Source organism: Melopsittacus undulatus, chromosome 12, assembly GCF_012275295.1.
Source record: "Melopsittacus undulatus isolate bMelUnd1 chromosome 12, bMelUnd1.mat.Z, whole genome shotgun sequence".
Lineage (NCBI taxonomy): Eukaryota > Metazoa > Chordata > Aves > Psittaciformes > Psittaculidae > Melopsittacus > Melopsittacus undulatus.
Window position 1 is genome coordinate 17,771,095 of NC_047538.1, and position 19,979 is coordinate 17,791,073.

The following is a 19,979-nucleotide window of genomic DNA, read 5'->3' on the forward strand; positions in this document are numbered from 1 at the left end:
GGGGGGGAGGAAGCAGCTCCTCTCAAACTCCCTCAAAGTCACCTCAAAGGCCAGGGCGGTGTTGCCGTGCAGGAGATGGATGCCGGCCCCGGGCAGCAGCTCCCGGCTGAGGGAGTGAGGCAGGTGCGGAGCCTCTGCCCGCACCACTCTCACCAGAGCCATGCTGGAACGAAAAATAGCAGCGGCACAGGCGCAGCCGCTACCACAGCAACGGGGCCGCCATGATGCGAGAGAAACAAGGGCCTGGGCTCAATATGGAAGAATGGTGGACACACAATTCGCAAATAGCGCCTGACCAACATGGCCGCCCCAGAAGCCATACTCAAGATGGTGCCCCCGAGCTCCCACTCCCAAACATAACCCCTAAGCTTTAAGCCTGCCTGGCACCACTGGCCCCTGGGAACATCCATGAGTGTGCCAACACCTTCCAAGGAACAGATCACCCTGGAGGCTCTCCCACGGCTCCTCCTTGCCCTTCAGGGCTATGGCTCTAGCTCTGATTGCCGTGAGTCTCCCAGGCCATTTTAGAGAGCAAGAGCATGGCTCTAGCCTGGCACAGCACAGCTCCTGTGAGCCCTGCGCTGCATCCCCACCAGTCACAAAGCCAGTTGGTACACTCTTTAATTCATACAGTGAAAGGACCACTGCCAGCCCCAACTGGGGTTCAGCTGCTGCTCTGTTTGGCTGCCAGTCTCTTGTCTCTCTCTTCAGCAATGGTCAGGCGGATGCCCTTTCCACGGGGCAGGGAGATCCACGGCTTGTTGCCCTACACAAAAGGAAAAGAAGCCAGCTCACCTGAAGAACCTGGGACAGGGACAACAGAGCTCTCCCTCCAAGGGGAAAAAGCAGAAGCTTCTGCCCACGCTGGGCCACATACACATCGCTCTGATATTGGCCCAGCAGAAACCTCTTAAGGAAGATGCCAAAGGTGTATGGACCTACATCAGCCACTTTCACTCACATCCATGAAGAATGCATTCCAGCCAAAACAGAGCCACCATCCCCTTCCAACCCGTACCGGGATGGCAGGACAGCAGAGGCATGGGGGCAGAGGGCACCCTCAGCTGGAGGGGCTGCCCAGGTCACACGATGATCTGAGCACTGCTCAGCTCCCAACTCTCACAAAGCTTAAAAACCCACAGAGCTGCTTCTTGTAAAGGTCCCCATTCCTGCATTTACAGATGCTTCCCCTTCCAAGAGCAGGCAGAACCAAAGGGAGCATCACAGTATGGGAAGGCACTTGCCTACAGAAGACCCCAAGGCCTCTCTGCTTCAGCCAGCAGCCCCCAGCAACAGAAGAGAACCCACCCGCCCTGTGTCCATAACAGGCTTACTTTGCCAATAACGAAGATGTTAGACAGTCTGGTGGCAAAGCTGTTGCCATTGGCGTCCTTCACGTGAACCACATCAAACGACCCAGGGTGTCTCTCCCGGTTGGTTATCACCCCAATACGGCCCAAATTGGCACCACCGGTCACCATACAGAGGTTACCTGGGGTGAACAAAACCAAGAGCTGGTACCAGGTGCCATGACAATGCCCTTCCACTTGGGCTCTTTGAGGAGCAGTGCTGGAAAAGGACAGGGACAGAGTAGCCATCAGAGCACCTGGTGACGTCTACATCCCATAGGAATCCTGGCAGCACTTGAGAAGCCAAACAGCAATCTGGCCTTGATGCCCATACCAAATATTTCCCACCACCTTCTAGACTGCAGCAGCACCAAGGAAGCATTCCCATACTACTTGTCCTGGCACTACTCATGGCTCCACAAATGAAATCTCCCACAGTAGGAATCTCCCTACAGCTTCCCGGAGATTTCCATTCACAGCCCCATGAGAGCCAGGCTGAAGCAAATTCTCCACCAGCTTGCTGCTTCTACCTGGTGTCTGCTTGCTCTTGGAATCACTCCAAGCCCCTATGCCAATTAATTCTCACTGCCAGCACACAGGAGGAATCTCTTCTAGCTGGAGATGCTCCAGGGAAACCACCCCTTTCCCAAGGCTGCCACAACTGCCTTTCTCCTTCAGTAGATGCTTGGCATTTATATTGAACTTCCACACTGCTCTCCAGAGTGGGGAAAATTACAGTGTTTTACATGACATGCAAGACCTACCTGTGTCAAACTTGATGAAATCTGTGATCTTGCCTGTCTCCAGGTCAATCTGGACCGTATCATTCACTTTGATAAGGGGGTCCGGATAGCGGATGGTGCGGGCATCATGAGTGACCAGATGAGGAATTCCTTTGGTGCCCACAAATATCTTCCTCACCTTACACAGCTTGTACTGCAAACAAAATCCAACACTGCTCAACTAGGGTGACAAACAGAACCATGGACTAGGGGACTCCTGCCCCCGAGAGTCACCAGCCACAGCAGGCCTCAGACCCAAAGCAAAACACGTGGGTGCCGCAAGGTTTGCAACAGAAGCCTCATGCTCCAGCCCTGTCAAGGAATGCCTCCTCCTCAGCCTCACCAAAGGCTATGGCTTCAATTCGCCAGGAAAGCCTCCATCAGGGCAGTTCCCCCAGGTTGCCCTGAAACCTGTGGTCATGCAGGAAAGGCAGAAGCTGCCTTCACTCAGGATCAAGGAGATATCTTTGTCCCTCCTCCAGAGCATCTCTGCTTCCCTCCTGCCTTTCACCCAGATTCCTTCACAGCCACAGTAACACTCAAGGGTCAACAGAAAGTGGTAGCCAGAGGTAAAAAAATATCACGGGGAGGAAGGAGCGTGGGTAGAGTCCCCACAGCCAGCTCTTCCCCCAGCAAGCATCACTCTGCTTACACAGCCTTCCCTTAGGGAGAACATGTGCAGAGGAGCACAGACATGCAGTTCAGGCACATCAACACACCTGGGTTGACAAAACATGTGTGGGAATCGCCCCCAACACTGAGGGCCGAAAGGCAGTTTTGCAAACACCTCCATAACAGACCTGGGAAGGAGTTCAAGGCTTTTGCACCACAGGCAGTACCATGTTTCAGATCACACTTAGCTTGCAGAGTCCTATGCTAAGGCCCACCACACAAGAGCCACTGGCACCCCAAAGCTCCCTGTGAAAGTAACCTAGCCCATACCAAGAGATACCATTTTAAGCACCAGACAAATGCACCTGAAGTCACCTGGAAGTTTTTTTCATGTCACCACAATATTTCCCCCTGCCAAATGTTTCATATTCTAACCCTGAAGGCCCTGATTTTCCCAAGGGTGGCATATGGACTCAGCTCTCAGGGAAGAGAGACAGCACCTCCCATTCAAGACATGCCAAAAAGCAAACCCCATCCCAATTAAACCCAAATGGGCCAATATTTATGCCAAGCTGAAGTTCCTCACCTTGGCCTCTTCAGCTGTGATGCGGTGAACAGCAAACCGGCCCTTGGTATCATACACCAAGCGAAAATGTTCACTTGTCTTGTCAATGCTGATGACATCTGATTTCAGAAAACAACATAAAATAACAGTTGTTACTAACTACAATATGACTTACAATACATTGTCACTCAGCACTAAGCTCATGTTTAAAACAAACTAGGAGCTGCTGAACAAAGCTCTAGGTGTGAATGATGAGGTTGCCATCTCCTTTTGACCAGAATCCCACATCTTTTCATGTAATACAGTGCAAATAAGCAAAAACTGCTAAAGGCTGAAGTCTGCACAGTGATTTACACATATGCAAGCAGGCAACTACAGGCTCCAGATATCACACGTTAGTATCAATTGCAGTGCACAACCCCAAAATAAATAGCAACTGCTTATAGTTACCTTTTCTTTGATTCCATCAGGAATGCATCTTTCCCCCCACATTGTGCCAGCCAAACAAAACATCCCTCACCAGTGCAGCAGAGCTGCCTGAGGTACTTTCCCTGGCCCTTCCTGCTTACCCATGAAGCCCGCAGGATAGGTGATGTCTGTGCGGACTTTGCCATCTATTTTGATGAACCTCTGCATGCAGATCTTCTTGACTTCATCTCCTGTCAGAGCATATTTCAGCCTGTTCCGCAGGAAGATGATGAGTGGAAGGCACTCCCTCAGCTTGTGAGGGCCTGTTGATGGACGGGGTGCCTGCACAAACAGAAGCTTTCTGCTGGCTCCTCAAGCACATCAGCAACATCAACTACTCCCACAAGTAAAAATATTACTGTCCTGACAGCTCTTGCAGCAGCATCTGTGCACAGGTGCTTGAAGCCTAACTGCAAACAACCAGTGACAGGCTGCAGGCATCTTTCCTTGGTATCCACAGCACCTTTCCCCCCAGGTCTGGCCAACTTCAGAAAACACTGCCCCAACACAGTACAGACATCTAACCCATCCCAGTGAAGGAAAACCAAAACAATCAGCAGGCTAAAAAGAGAGCAGCCAACTGCACCACTTCCCCATACCCTGCAAAAGGGAGACACACAAAAGCAGTTTGCAAAGCTAACAGCAAGCACCCCCTTCTCCCCTGCGCTCCCCAGCTAACCGCCACCCTCCAAACACTGCGCCTGAGCATATCCTTGTTGAAACCGTGAAGCAGTCTGGGCCGCAGAGAGCGGTACAGACCGATGGCGAGGGCGACCCGGGCCCCACCCTGCCCGACCCCAACTCCGACCCGCACTCACAAAGACACCGGTCAGCTTGTCCAGCATCCAGTGCTTGGGCGCAGCCACACGCTTCAGGTGCTTCTTGGGGCCGCGAGCCTACAGGACGGGACGCGTTATGGGCCGCTACCAGGCTTGGCCACCCCAGCCGCCCGTCCCCGGCCCCCCGAGCTCCCGCCCCGACCCCGGCCCTTGCATCGGGCTCCCTCCCACGTCCCTCGCCGCGGCGGAGGGGGGGAAAGGCCGCGGCGGGAGGTGGATGGCAATGGATGGAGACAAGAAGCGCTCCCGCCGCGCCCTCACCATGGCTGCGCTCCGCCGGAAAAGATCTACCACTTCCGCTCTGCTGCTAATATGCACGGAAGCGGCAACAGCACCGCAGTGCGCCCCCTGTCGGCCCGGAGGTCTACTGCTGCTGAGTGCCGCGGCAGACGGGGTGCGTGGCCCCACCGCTTGGGACCGGCACGGAGCTCCCCTCGGTGTCCTGCTGACGGGCTGCCCACGGGAGGTGAGGCAAGGTCACCGGTAGCCCCGCCTGTGATGTGGAGTTTCCTCCGTCCCTTCTCCGCTGCAAGCGGCCTCGACGGCCGTACCCCGCTCCGGGCGGCGAGCGGCTGTGGCTGTGCCCGTGGGCCACGGCGAGGGGGTTGTTCTGGGGACGGTGTCGTTGTGGCCCTGCGGTTTAGCAGAGCGTGGGAGGGTGGCACATCCCCCCACTGCGGGGCGGGGGAGGCTCGGAATCTCCAGGTACCCCCGGCTGCCCCGGGAGAGGGGGGAACGTGAGTGTCGGGCCACTGCTCTCCCTGGGTCCCCACGTCCCCTCCTTGGGTGCAGCTGGACCCCCTGCGACACTCCCGAATTCTACTGTAGGCCTCAGCACCCGCTCTCGAAGGCAGCTCGGAGCCAGCGGCTCCCAGCTGGGCTCCCGGGGGAGGCTGGCGTGTCCGCTCTGGGTCTCCGGAGCACTGCCAGCCTACCGCGTCCCGATAGACAGAGCGGACCGGCCCCGTACCGGGCGGCCCCCGGCGGGTCTCCGCAGCATCGCTCCAGCAGTAAAGGGCAGGCGGTACAGAGTTCCCATCCTCGGGGGTCATACAATGGGGACACCGCGCAGGTGGCAGACCCGGAGCAACCGTGAAGCCCGGAGCAGGCATGGGAGGTGCGGCGGCCAGACCCTCCTCACACCCCGGCGGCTTCCCACAGGGTCCCCTCTTGTCCTCCCGCCCCAACCCCAGCTCTGAGCTAGCTGGAGAGAGAAAGGTGCACAGCCGGGGAAACAAGGCTCCTGTCAGGTTTTACTGGACAGCAGCTTGAGCCCCCCACCCGCCCGGCCCAGCGAGGTGGCTCCGAGACGGGGACGGGCAGCGCCGCCCCCCCACCCCTCTCCTCCAGCCCCGAGGGCGGCCACCTCCCACCGTAGGCTCCGAGGGGTCCCTGAGCCCCCCATCCCCCCCGCAGAGCTGGCCCTCGCCCCCCGTGCGAGAAAACCGGGAGCAGTGCCTGCAGCTCACAGCCACTGTCTGATGCAATAATCTATTATCTTAAAGCTTCTGCTGGAGGACACTGGTGGAAGGCACTGCTGCTCACATCAATTGTGGGCCTTCTTTTGCTGCTACTCTCTGGTAGCCATCTTACTGCAGTTTTAGATATGAAGGTGTGACCTCCCCTTAAATCCTTCTCAGAATGTAGCCCAGAGTTGAAGGGAGGTAAAGTTTTCTGGAAAACGGTTAAAGCACAACAATCTGTTCATTATGCATGATTAGTTATTTTTCCCCTCTTCCTTTCATTGTTACAGGTCTCTTTCTCCATTCTACAGCTGATCAGAACATCACAGTGATATTCTCTTCTGGGTCTGGAGTGGAAATAAGGGGAAGTGGAAGATTTCTGACCTGGACAGTTCTGCGCCCAGAGAAGTTTATGAATCAGACACAGGGTCTCTTTGGGGTAATGAATGGCAATACAAAGTGTGGGTATACCTTCAAGAATAAAACCACCATGTCAGTTCATGCAAGGCCCCAGCAGTTGTTTGAGTTTGGAGCTAATGGTAAGAAATTTCCCTGATTTATTATTACATTTTCTTTATAAATTCAAATCAGCTTGTGATTTATAGACTAGCAAATGAAGCCTGTGCCAAGCAATCTGTACTAGGGAAGAGAATGGAGTAAGAGAAGTATACCCTCCTCTACTCAAGTGGGTACCTAGTTGACTGAGGACAGAACCATGATGGAGCATTCTGCACTTTGTTCCATCAAGAGTCAGAGCTCCTGTTTGACAGCCTACACTTTCAGAATTTTATCTACTACAGTCAGCTGAACACAGCATGACCAAACTACAGTGTTACAGAAGTATAGCAATAGCCAGGGTCAGCTATATTTTTTCCAGAATAGTAGCAATGTTTCCATCAAATATCATACTAGCAATTTAAAAAAAAAATCATTAAATTACAGTTTAATAATTGTCCTTTTAAAAAAATGAGTGTGTGTGTGTGTGGCTGTGTGTAAAAGAACAGCTGCTTTAATCTAATTAAAATTATTAGGCTGCTGTATCTAGCCTACAGCATTACCTTGGTCAATGCTCCTCCTGACATCAGGTTTAGGAGATGGGCCAGAAACACGAAGCAAAATACCCACCGGCTACCAGCCAATCTCTGTATCAAGCACAGTGTAGCTGTACTCCAGGATTCAGATCATACTGAAGTCTCACTGCTCCTACTGCAGCAAGTTTACAATTTAGCAGAGTAAAAACTAAAAGCAGTGCCACACAGACATGATAAATTTAGAGACACAAAGGATTAGGATTTGTGTTGGTTGTAACATTTGGTTTAGTTAGCTTCCTCTGAGGTACTTCTTTATCACCATTTTGCCAGCAAGCACCTAAAACTATCTTTATGTGAAATCATAGCTACATAATTACTTGGACCTAATTTTAAGTAATTGATCAAACACTAACTTTACTGCTAAGTTTAAATGATGCATATGAAGAGGAAAACAATCACCAGCTGGAGGCAAGCTGTAGGGCTTCATAGACCTCTTCCAGCTCTGTGTTTACATAGCTAAGCACTCAGATAAGCAGCAGAAGGTGCTACAGGTCTATAGACAATGTTACATATGCATTTCTCATTCTCCATCTCCCAAGGGGCTGTTGAAAATGGAACTTCTCTCTTTACGTAAGACACAAAGTGTCTAAGTTCTTGCTGAACAATTTATTCTATGAGGAAAAGCAGTTTCTTTTCTACCCATGTTCTTTCTCTATAAAGACCCTGCTAATCCTCTGGTGAAGAGACTGATGTCCTGACAATGAGAAGCCTTCAAGTGGGAAGTTCCACCAGACTATCTCATCATAATCACAACTTGCTGGTAAAGAACTGAGAGCCAGGTGATACAACATTCCCACAAAGCATCCATCATTACAGTTCTATTTTTTCTACCAGGCATCTAAATAGTTCACACTGTTTGAGGAAGCTTTGTTCAATTGTAGGTTCACACTTCCATAAACACTCTTATTGGAGGGAATTGTCCTTATACCAGGAAACCTTTGCATAAAATATATTTCTTTCCATTTCTTCCACTACTAAACCACTGTGTAGAACCTGTATCTTTATTTTCTATGCTTCATCAGTCTTACCTGGACTTAAAAAAGAAAATAAATCAGGAAGTATTGTCTTTCAGTTAGCCTAAAAACCTTTTTCTTTCCATGAGTTGCCACTAAAATGCCATTTGAATTATTGTCATGGAGATTTGCTAATCAAAATCCAAAATACTTTAACCAGATATGTCTCTTTTACTAGTGATCTCTAGTGGCTCACTAAATCATCCAAACAACAGAAGAAAGAACGGACCTAACTACCTCATCTGCAATGAGGGCTATGAACTCACTGAGTCAAATGAAAGAATCTGCCAAGTGACAGGGGCATGGTCTGCAGACACACTGAGCTGCACCCTGGGAACAGGTCTGGTTCCTCTTCAATGTTATGAACTGGCATAAAAAATAATTACCACAAACAAGGTAGTCTGGATATACGATGATGGCCCTTGACAAAAGTAACTCTTGAGAAGACATTGGACATGAGATTCCTGGGTTTCTAGAAAGACTAATATTCAAATCTAAATAACAGGTGGGGTTTAGTGTTGGTTTCTGTTTTGTTGGGTTTTTGTAATTTCATGTATCTACACTTCCTAAGGGTTTAGGGCTACATGCTTCATTTTCTCTAGGGCTGGCTGAAAGGAACTGGTAGGCTTCTTGTGTGGACAACTTAACATTTCAAACTAAGTCTTAGAAAAACAAGAAAGCATAGTATCTAGCTAAAGATTATTCCATAACACAAAAATACAAAGACTAGAAAAATAATCCTTATTTACAGCATTATCTTCATGTAACTTTCTCATGTAAATGCAATGTTCTTTTAGCACCTTCATACATATATATACACATATATAATCTATGCATACATGCATAGACAAAGAACTAAAGATTATTGAAATCCTTCAGTATCCACATAATTTGAGCTATTTTTCAAGTATAAATGATGGCACAACCACAACCATTTACTGTTAGCCCCAGACACTTCTTGTTATACTTCATTCTGTCATAACTAATAAAATTTTAACTTCCTTTACAACTAACAAGCAAATATCTATCTAGCCAGAGCCACCTGAGGGGTCACTTCTGAAGTCACACATCATTAAATCAGTGCCTTAGGAGAAACTTTGCCAAAAAAGACCCACGGGCCCTGTGGGCACCTAGTTGAACAGGAGTCAGTAGTGTTTGCCCTTGAGGCAAACAAAGTTCATGATGTCTTAGGCTGCATTAGGCTAAGTAGTGCCAGCAGGACAAGCGAGGTAACCCTTTTGCTCTGCTCAGCACTGGTGAGGCTACACCTGCAGTACTGTGCCCAGTGCCACATTCCTCAGTGCCAGAGAGACATGAACATGCTGGATAGAGTCCCAATAAGGGCCATGAAGATTATTAGGGTTCTGGTATAAGGAAAGGCTGAGAGTGCAATGGGCACACACTGAAACACAGGAGGTTCCTTCTGAAAATCAGGAAACACTTTTTCACAGGTTGCCCAGGAGACTGTAGAGTCTCCCTCCCTGGAAATTCTCAAAAAGCCATCAGGACATGGTCTTGGGCAACTGACTACTATTATCAATTAGCCTGGGATTTAGGCTGTCTCCATGATTTACAGGAAACTGCACAATATTTTCTAACAGTTTCAACTTTGATTTATTCATATACTATGTACACTGCATATGTCCTCAAGATGGCAATGTTTCAAACCACCAGTGATGCAAGGCCACATAACATATTGAAGCACTTTTAATGCTGAGTTAATTGTTCCCAAAAGTACTCATCAAATAACTCATATCAACAGATTCTCCATTCTGAGCATCTTCCAAAGAATTGTGGAAAGTGCACAATACATCAGCAATGATGACACATTTCATCAGCCTCTGCAGGCCTGGATCAATCACTCGTTTACTTCCAATGCAGTTCTGCACATTTGGTGATATTTGTGAGATGAACCACAGTGAGTGTGGGCAGCAGACTGTGAGCTTTAGTGTAAAAACAAAAAAAAAGACTGTATTCTTGCACATACTAAACAGGGAATGTTGTTTAATTTTAAATAGATGACCGGTTATGACGTGTTTTCTTGGACCAGCTACTGTTAGTAATCAATATGCAGCTGATTGTATTCACTGGGGCCAATCTCAGTAATGGTGCTATTTTGAACAGGCAAACTAGAGGTATTTCACAACATTTCTGTTTAATATGATAGGGCAGAACATATGGACTACTTTAGTTAACTGTTGAAAATATGAGTGATTCAGAAATTCAGCAGATAATTTAGCATGCTTCATAGTTCACAGTTACAATAGATTGTCTGACAAAAGTCTGAAAAGAATTAAATCTTTAAAAAGTAAGGGAATATATTTAAAAGTCAGTGGCAAAACACTGTGCCATGCTGAAAGCTAAGAATATTTTTCCATTGCTGCCATCAACCACATACATACTGGATAGAAGCCAGTCAGTCTCAAGACGCAAACTGGATGCTGCCACTTACATTAGGGAAAGGGGGGCAAAAAGTCAACCCTGAGAGATTGGAGGGAAGGAATGGGAAGATACACAACGATTAACTAAACTCAGAATGATGGAGACATGTCACAGCTTTATGGACAAGCAAACTAAAAACACAGTGCTTTCCAGCATATTTCCTGAAAAATGGCAAAGAACAACAAGGTGTAAAAGAATTTTATTGATCTGATTGTATCACAGCCCTTCCTTACTATTTGATATTTGGGGTTGAAATTAATTTGTAATATGAGCCAAAAATGATGATTTTTATCAGCCTCAGGAAGCTGGAGTATAGCAACGCTGTCCACAGCTGCAGGATACTGATAATACTGATTACTGATTGACACAATATAAACCACAAATTGCATATGCAGGTTCTTAAATTTTTTTACTGCTGCTCTGCCCTAATAATGGCATTTGTACCTAGCCTTGTTCCTCCTTTTGCATTGTAAGAGATTCTACTGGATATCACTCTGTCTGAGAAGTTTGTTTTATTTACAGGTCCAAGTCTCTCCAGAGAAGACAGGCAAAACAGTCCAAAGTTACTCTCACTTATGTCTAAACCTCTAGTATTTTTATAGCATGGACAGCTAGTACCTGTTTTCCACTAAACACATTTCTGTAGGTATTTTTCATATGCTACAAAAGCTTATCATTTATGAAAAAAAATGTAAAATAATTGAGAGAATTTAATGGAAGTCCATAGCATTCAGCAGGGCTATGTATTTGGGTAGCAACAGAAGATGCAGTCCTTTGTGTAGCAGTAACATATTCTGAACAGATAATTTTTAACTAGGGAAAGCTTATCAGACAATTATTGAACCACTAACATCTGTCATCTACTGGATGACAGGGTAAATATAAGTATGACAAGTCTCATGTTTCATATAAGAATGGGAAGAAGTAGTCCTACATCCTGTAGGTCTTTGAAAACTTCCGCCTCTGCATCCAACTCTGACAATCATCTAGAAAAGGAACTATTTTCAGTGTTCACAGCTAGGACCAGACCTGCATAGTAAGGTAGAGTGAAGTATCTTAAATAGCAGCAAGACCAATAGAGGAATACAGAAATCCTAATAATTGAATGCTACATGCTTTTAGATGTCTTTCTCCTTTAACAAACAGAAAACCAAGTAGGGGCTGTATTTTCCGTCTCTCTCTAGCGACATTTGTATCCTCAAAGTGAAAGATAAGTTTCTCAGACCAACACATGATTCTAAGAGCAGTAATTCAAGAGGGTGGGGGGGTGTGCAGAATCACAGTATTTAGAAAACAAATTGCAGGAAATCAAAATACAAAGGTGCTCAGTAAACTGGCTTATACTTTTCCCTCTCAGTTAGTTGTGAGGGTTCCACCTAGTCATGAATGCGTCTATTTATATTTTGGTGATATGTTTCTCTTGGAGGAAAATGGGGGGGGAGGGGGGAAGCCAATGTCAGGCACAGAATTCACCAAATTCCCCACTTCCTCTGTCTTTCTTGTACACAAAACCCAACTTAGACCCTATTTGTGTTTTCAAAAGTGACATTTGCCCAGTTTCTCCTTTTGCTTCTGTAATTTAGACCATTGTACTAGGAAACAGAAATTGACTGTTGCACAGGTATAACAGCAAACCTTCAATGTTCTCTAATTTCATCAAATGTTGCTCAAATAAGGGAATGCTGCACATATCCCACAGACACTACTTTTGGCATATAAATATTGTTCCTTGGGGGATGTATGCACTGGAACTACACAGAACTGGTACTTTAAAAATTGATACATTACTATTCCATGTAACCAAATATTCTCACTTTGATCTAAGCAATGACATTACCATTACTACTTTAACAGTCATCTCTAGCCTTTCAGGGTTTTTTAAAAAATGTTGTCTTTTCTTCCAAAGACACAAATGCAACAAGAAACTTGTTTCAGAGTTTCCACTCGTTTCTGAACAAGAAACAATGAAACTCCAGAGGGGTTTTAATGAAATACAGAAAAAGCATAGCAGGGGATTAAGCTGTCCACAGCAACATAAACTTTCCAAACTCAATGTTTTTATACAGCATGCTATCATTTGATTTCTGCTTTTGATACAATTCAACACTAGTTATATGTTAAATGCTAACCAACTTCCTGGGATTGTATCACAGCAGGCTGAGCCTGCTGTCAATCATGAGCAAACGATAATGCTTCTGGAAGCATCAGTCTCAGAGTTATGGGCATTTGTTCCTTCTAATTGGCACGTTTCTGCCAGCAGAAACACAGTCCTGACAAAAATCAAAACAATTAATGATTTCACTGCACTTCTATTAGTTGAAAGCTGGTAAAATGAAAGCTGGAAAAGTAGCTAGGCTGGTATGCCAGCTATTAACTGAGAAAAGACTGTCTTCCCTAGGGCTATGGTAAAGCTGATGTAGATAGATGTGAAAGTGGATGCACAGTCAGATGATTACTGGCAAGTTGGGTTGAATTTGCAGATTGTTTGGTGAGTTTTAGTAGGAAGGGAGAGATGCTGAAGATACTCAAACACTGCATTCTTATGTCTGGGCGAGTCTCTGAATACTGGCTGAAAGAACCATTTGTGTTTCAGTTCTGACCTAATTTTAAAATGATACACTTGGGACAAAGGGCGAGGAAGTACTTGGACAAAGAAACCTTTCCTTTCAGGTTAACTTTAATGTTTATTCTTTTAAATCCATCTTTATTCAACTGTCCAGTCAGAGTCAACCTTCAAAACAAAAAAATCTACTGCTCACACTGGAAATGTTTTGCAAAACTTGCAATGTTTTCCTTGTATAACTGCAACATGCATACTGTTGGGGAGGAGCGTGTGTTATTTCCAGCTTTATTATGTTTCATTATCTTCATTAAAACATGATTTCTGAATTACTACCTTGTACAGAACCCTTTTACAAAAAAGGATTCACTATTTGCTTTTGCCTACATCTCAATGGGTTTGTGAAGTCAGTTTTGTGTTGTGCAACTCTTCGATGGTGAAAGAATTACTAACTTTTGCAGGTAATTTGGCCTGGTTTTCTAAGACATTTAATTAATAAACTACTGGAAAATTATGGTGGTTTCTAAAAACAAAGATAAACTATGTATCAAATGTACAGGAATACTAAATGAGTATAACAGTGCAGGTTTTACACGATAATGGGAACAAGACAAATTGAAAGAAATGCCTCAGATCACGTATTAAGTATAAAATTATTACTTACTAGCTGCCATTGCTGTTGCCATTGTTGCTGTTTGTAAACAGAGACCACAAACCACAAGCAGAAATCAGGTGAACAGGTAACACAGTGAGGTCCCAGTCCTTTGAGAGGAGAATTTTGTGGGTCATTAAATCACAACATAGTAATGTCTCATATGCCATTAGACAGCATGTACCAAAAGGAAGTGCTGCATGCACACACCATAACTTGCAAAGGAGTGCTAGTAGCACTTGATGTTAATAGCTCAGACTGGGAAGGGAATATATGGAATGAATTAGAACTCTTATCCTCCTGAAAAATTTATGTTAATCAGAGAACGCAGTTGATTTCTATGAATCAGAATTACTCAGTCTAGCCCACATAAACAAAGCAGTGGTAAAACCAAACACCCAATCTCCCCCCCCCCCGCTCCCCCCGCAAGCTGCTCCTTCTGGTCGGTCTTGATAAAACCCACATCACAACAATCTCCAGTTCCCTAATTTACACATGGCCATACATATATACAGACACACACACAAGCATACATTCAGTGGTGACTGCTCACAGCAGTCTGCAACTAGAGTTCAGGATCAGGAACTTCGGCAGAATTTGTAAGCCAAACAACTGAATATACTTACATACGTGAGCAGGAGCTAAGTACTTCTACACTTACCATTAAAAAAAAGCCAAAGATATAACACCAAGCTAAGAGAACACTGATGATGTTTGTCAGTATTTCATCCGCTTAAAAATTCTACATTCACTAGGAATTCATCTCAAAGAAATAGAATGTGGCACACTATTATGCTGTAATATTAAAACACACAGGTAAAGCCATGCTAGTATGCAATCCTTTTCTTGTTTTTTCTATATATCGCAAAGGCCAGAAGACATTTAAGCAGGTTTTTCTCCTCAAAAACAACCTTACAGCTTTATATGACGGGAAGTTTCAGCATGCTACAAGCAAGATGCACCGCAGTGTACACTGCTACAACAGTCAAAAGATACAAACTGTATTTTGCCGCTTCCTCTTTCACAGTGGCAAAACTGCTCTCTCCCTTTCAGACGTCTGAAGGTGCCATCCCACTACACACGTTGTGAAGGTGCCACAGGTACTTTTGCCCTCCCATTCCTGCCAAAGTGAGTGTAACTTTCTGTTGTTGGGCGGCTCCGGTTTCTTGTCGGCTGTTTCTTAGCACGGAAGCGCTGGCGCCGCTACAGCTGCTCAGACAACGACCTCTGCAGAAGCTTCGGCAGCAGCTTTGACACGTTCGGCCTCCACACTCGGTTTGCGTTTCTGCTGTGCCCGCGGTGGGGAAGGGGACAGGGGCCGCCCCGCCGTGCGCGCGCACGCTGCTGTCTCCGAGGACCGTTTGGCGCGCGCCCGCAGCGCGCGAACGTCTCGTGCCTGTGCGCGCGTGCCCGCCCAAGTCCCTGGCTCCGCGCGCCCCCGCGAGGCCCCGCCACGGGGCTATGCCCGCGCACGGCGGCTCCGCCCCGCGCCCGGACGCTGTGGGGCGGGTCCCTGCGGCGCTGCCCTCGAGCCGGGGCCGCGCTCCGCTGTGGGGCTGTGCTCCGCTCCCGGCCGGTCCCGCTGAGCCGGAGGTGCCTTTGCAGTTGTAGAACGACGCCCTAAATGGCCGCGTGGGTACCGGTTCCACGCCGCTCGCGGCCGTGTTCCTCAGGCAGGCGCTGCTCGGGCGCGGCTCTCTGGCGCAAAGCGGCTGTAAGCGGGCGGGGGCTCCATGGCACCCGTACGCAGTTCACAGCGTCCATTTTCTGTTGCCCTCTTCACCCCCGGCCCGGCTGCAAGGGATGAGACGAGCTGCACCTGCGCGCTCCCGTCTGCTGGCAGACAACTCCCTGGGACCCACAGCTTGGAGGGCGAGCGTGGGGCCGGTTCAGCGGCGAGCCCCAGGCAGAGCCCGGGTTATGGGGCTGACAGGCTCCTGCTTGGCCGTTCCCCCGACCGCGGCGTGCGTGCGTCCGGTGTGAGGGCACAGCAGGGTGACGAGAGCGAGACGTGGGTCGCTCCTGGGGCGGAGTGGGGGAGAAGAGTCTCCAGGCAGTTCCTCACTGGCGGCGGGGCGTTCCTGCCAGCGCGGAGGGCTCTGCGGACCCCTGCGCTGGCACTGGAACAGGCACCGGCAGCTTAAACCCGTCGGTGTCAAATGCAGAGGCAGCGGTTCCCCGGCCCCGCGCTACAGCAGGTTGGGATGTTGGTCTCTATCCTTTCCTGTCACATGGCTGGTAATAGGATCCCTCATCTGCCACTCGGCACCTCGCCGGGGCGCAGTTTCAGGACACATGCTGTAGGGCCGCCGCTTCCCGCACTTCGCGCTCTTCCTGGCCGCCCGCGACCACCTCTGCCCCCAGAGCGGTGGGGCTGCCTCCTACGAGTGCGGTGCGGCCCCGCGGCCGCTGCCCATGGAGCCCCCCGCCCTCGCTGCCGTCCTGGCCTTGTCAGGGCTGGCGCTGAGCTGCTGCCGGGAGCCCGTTCTCTCCGGTGAGTGACGCGTCGCAGGGAGCCGGGAGGGGGGCGCGTGTGGGGCCGTTCCGCCACCCCCTCCCGCACGGGGGATGGCGGTGGAGCGGGGCGGGCTGCCCCCGAACCCCGCAGGCTGCACCGGCGCGCAGCCTCCGGCAAAGGGCTCTGCCGCCCACCACTATTTCTTCGAGGTCGCGACGACGTCCCTTCCTGCTGCCGCTGCGGGGCACGGCTCGAAGCTGCTCGCACAGACGCGCAGGGGGTGTTTTCGCGCGGGGGTTTGCAGCGTGTGGGGTATCTGAGGATCTCCCTGTGCTCGCTGAGCTGGGAGCTCGGGAGACTGTGGAGGCGTAAGGTAAAAGGAAGAAGAGCAGCACGTATCTCTGTAAACGTGGTTTCGTAGCTAGGTCTGCAGAACAGAGGCAGCTGCAAGGAACAGGGACTGTGGGGCGTGGGTACACTCACTGAGAAATGAAGTGGCAGCAGGACAGAACCAGCGCTGCGGAACGAGAGCTCGGGGTGGCTGCCCCAGCGCCTGTCAAGAATGGACTCCTCTGACCTTTGTGGAATTGGGGAAGCCTTAAGCTTTGCTACCTGTTACTGTGATTCTTCACTTAAGATGTCTCTGCAACCTTTTGTCCTCATCTCAGTTGTTAGTGATGATTTCAAGTACCACAGTTCCACTCTGATAAACTGCTTAATGAGTTCTGAAGTGGCTGTTTCAGTTCATCACAGTGTCAGAGCCATCAGATGCGTGGTACACCTGGATACGTTTTGTGTATTCTAATCGTTATTCTTTATAATGTAGAATTTGCTCTACTTTCACCATGAACAGGCATTTAAGTTTCTGTAGATATATTTAATTAGATTTGGAAAATACTTACATGAACTTTATTGCAGGTGGGGAGGGAGAGAGGGAAGGAAGCATTTTATCAGAGAACTCAAAAAGTAAAATTTACAACTTCTGAGAAGTTACTTGAAGTGAGTAAAACATGACTGTATTTTCAGATAAGAGTGTAGAGAGCTGCCTGGATAGGGACATACCTAGAGCATGCCTGCAATGGCCTGTTCCCAGTACCATTAGGACATGTTTGGTGCACACAGTAGGTACTTCTTCTCTTGCTTAAGTTGAAGAATAACTTCTTTTAAGGTTTCTGAGCAGAACTGTGGACAGAACACTCCATCTGTGACCATGTCCCTCACAGCAGGCTGCATGACAGCAAATAGAGGATATATCCCAGTGTGAATGCTGGATTCATAGGCTATTGAGAGGATTGTACCTGTTCACACACCTGCACTTCCCCCCTTTAGCCAACATCTAACTGCATGCACTGGGAGCCACTAAAGTGGACAGAGATGCCTGAGCACAAGCAGCTATGGCAGGAGGAGGGGGAAAACTACTGAGAGGAATACTGCCTTTGACTGAAGGGGTAGTAAAGGAGAAAGGATATAGAAAGCACTGCTCCCTCTGTGACTTGTGCTAAAGAACCTGAACCAGTTCACATCTACACTTCAGCAAGAACCTGTAATTTTTATGGCATGTACAAATCTGCAGAGCTGCTAACATGTACAAACCATACCCCAGGATCATCTTCTTGTCAGTCCACAGGAACAAAATGGAATCAGCTGGGTCAGGCTGTACCTTCAGCTAGCAGAATTCTGAAATGACAGACATGGATATTTCTTTTGTAAGGCAGTTTGTCATATAGTGTATTTTTAATCCCTATTCCTCAGTTTAATAAAATGCGCATCTTAATATTATTGTAAAATGCAGTCAGAATACAGGCTGTGTCACACCATCATTTACTGAGACAGGAGGGAAGCTTTAACTTCTGGAATTGCCTTATGAAAAATTACTCAAATTGTCAGAAATTAGAGTGAGTTAACTATTGGTTTTGCACATAGTACTGTGCTGCTTTTCACAGAATGTTTCTGCTTCACTGTGTGATGTCTAACAGTTTCTATTGATCCAAACTCTGACATTTGCAGCATTCAAACTTCGGTCATACCACATTTCTCAAGTGAATCAGAAATAAGAGATGGGAGAATAGATAGCCTAACATTAAAAGACTGTATAAATTTGGTGAGTTTTATATTACAAAGTCAAAGAGATTGAAGCAATTGTCATGGAAATAATCAAAAAAGCATATCTAACCAGACAAATAGAAAATGAAATAGTCAGACACTTCAGCATATCATGCTTCTACATGCATAGTTCATAACTCAAAATCCAGTTATGTAAATGGATTTAGGCAGGATGGAGCCAAAAAAGCAGGAGGGAGGCAGGGATTACATGCTGCCAGCTGCAAAATTTGCGTTCTTTGTCATATCACACTATAATTGTTGTGCAGTTGACCACTCTCTCCATCCGCACAGTGGCTATGGCCTATCCAGATAAAATTTCCAAAGGGATTCAGTCTGCCATGCTTGACAATGGAACAACAGTTTTAAAACTTCACAAAGAAAAATAAACAAATGAGTGTATTAAGGAACAGAAATTCTTATGGGGCCACATCATACATTCTTACTTCCAGTGATAAAGAATCACAAGACAAGCGTGTTTGCATCTTGTGGCTGAGGACTAGGCAGCAGCTGCAAAGCTGTTGCTGATATAGCATGTTTGTATCCTACAACAAAGAGAAAAAAAATGTACAAAATACCTACTCTTAAGCATTAGAATTAAGGTTAACTGCCTCTCATGCTATGTCCTAATTCACCTGCTTCAAATATATTCCATAAAGAGGAAAAAATAGAGCAAATCCCAAACCCACAAAAATAAACAAAAAAGGAGAAGTGATGAAAAAGTGGTTGGATTGAAGGTGTTTAAAACTTACATCAAAGTTTTACAAGAGTAGCGAATTCACATATATAACAACTCATACACTGCCAGGGAGCACAAGTATGGAGCGCCACGTCTGTATGCTTCTTACAGGACAGACAGATGCATAAGTCAAGGTTTGATCAAATGTCAGGTGAGTGTGCACTGTGGCTACTCCCTGGTTCAGGCCAATGCTACATAAACTGCTAATTCTGACCAGCAAAAGCAATTCCGTTTGAGGACTTTAAAAATTGTATGTGTGTCTCTATGTGTGTTTGTGTGTGGATGTGTAGAAATGAGAGGGAGATGATTTTTAAACTATGTACAGAGTACCCCTGCATTGCAAAGAATAAATTATCAGGTAACCAGGCACTGTCACAGCAGCACATCAGAGTTTAGCTGATGGGGCGTTAATTTCTAGTGATTTTGGAAACTGTAATTTTAAACAAAGATCATTCTTTCCTGAAGTTTTTTTCTTGAGCTTGTATCAACTGTTGCGTTGTGTTGCTACATTATAGGCCTGATAGTTTTAATAAGGGCTTTTGTTACATTCACATTAATTAGAATAGTAGAATATTGAAATGCAAAACCACTACACTAATTTTCCCATGCATGGGTCTAAGGCAGCCTTATGTTTCACAAAAGCATTTATTTTGCATCATAACACAGTATGGAATGAGATGAATTTTTTTTGACCAGTCATATGACAGTAGGCAAATGAACTTTGGTTCAATCGATAAAACTGAATCTTCAAAGAAAGCCATTGCACTGCTAAAAATATTTTTAATAATGACCACAGAAGCTGTATTTGTCTCTTTGATCTCCTGAAGCTTCTTCTGGTTTTAATCA

General features: G+C 47.0%; 3 protein-coding genes and 1 long non-coding RNA gene across 8 annotated transcripts in view; 2 read left to right on the top strand and 2 right to left on the bottom strand.

Moving 5' to 3' along the window:
• Positions 1-603: 603 nt before the first annotated feature.
• On the bottom strand, positions 604-5,071 carry LOC101879361 (40S ribosomal protein S4). The gene is made up of 7 exons (XM_005147719.4): positions 4,877-5,071; positions 4,595-4,672; positions 3,878-4,058; positions 3,330-3,427; positions 2,114-2,285; positions 1,335-1,492; positions 604-766 (listed from the first exon to the last, which is right to left on the bottom strand). Exons 1-7 carry the CDS (start codon positions 4,877-4,879, stop codon positions 665-667), a joined length of 792 nt encoding a protein of 263 aa, XP_005147776.1. The 5' UTR covers positions 4,880-5,071; the 3' UTR covers positions 604-664.
• Positions 4,979-8,995, top strand: LOC115946288 (sushi domain-containing protein 2-like). 3 transcript variants are annotated; one of them, XR_004550180.1, is made up of 4 exons: positions 4,979-5,081; positions 6,369-6,617; positions 7,830-7,948; positions 8,361-8,995. XR_004550180.1 is itself a non-coding variant. In XM_031047768.2 (3 exons), exons 1-3 carry the CDS (start codon positions 5,726-5,728, stop codon positions 8,555-8,557), a joined length of 453 nt encoding a protein of 150 aa, XP_030903628.2. In that variant the 5' UTR covers positions 5,443-5,725; the 3' UTR covers positions 8,558-8,995. The 3 variants fall into 3 exon arrangements, 1 of the variants encoding a protein (XP_030903628.2); XR_004080386.2 differs by having other exon boundaries at positions 7,830-8,995; XM_031047768.2 differs by lacking the exons at positions 4,979-5,081; positions 7,830-7,948 and adding an exon at positions 5,443-5,732.
• A 1,171-nt stretch (positions 8,996-10,166) lies between these two features.
• Positions 10,167-15,213, bottom strand: LOC115946289 (uncharacterized). The gene is made up of 2 exons (XR_004080387.2): positions 13,849-15,213; positions 10,167-11,653 (listed from the first exon to the last, which is right to left on the bottom strand). It is a non-coding gene; the product is annotated as an uncharacterized lncRNA (long non-coding RNA).
• Positions 15,214-15,366: 153 nt separating this feature from the next.
• KREMEN1 (kringle containing transmembrane protein 1) overlaps positions 15,367-19,979 on the top strand; it is a 41,199-nt gene continuing 36,586 nt past the window's right edge. For all 3 annotated transcript variants that reach the window (XM_034068297.1, XM_005147718.3, XM_031047767.2), the window contains exon 1: positions 15,367-16,330. In XM_034068297.1, coding sequence (XP_033924188.1) covers positions 16,252-16,330 — 79 coding nt within the window. In that variant the 5' untranslated portion in view covers positions 15,367-16,251. The remainder of the gene's footprint in view (positions 16,331-19,979) is intronic.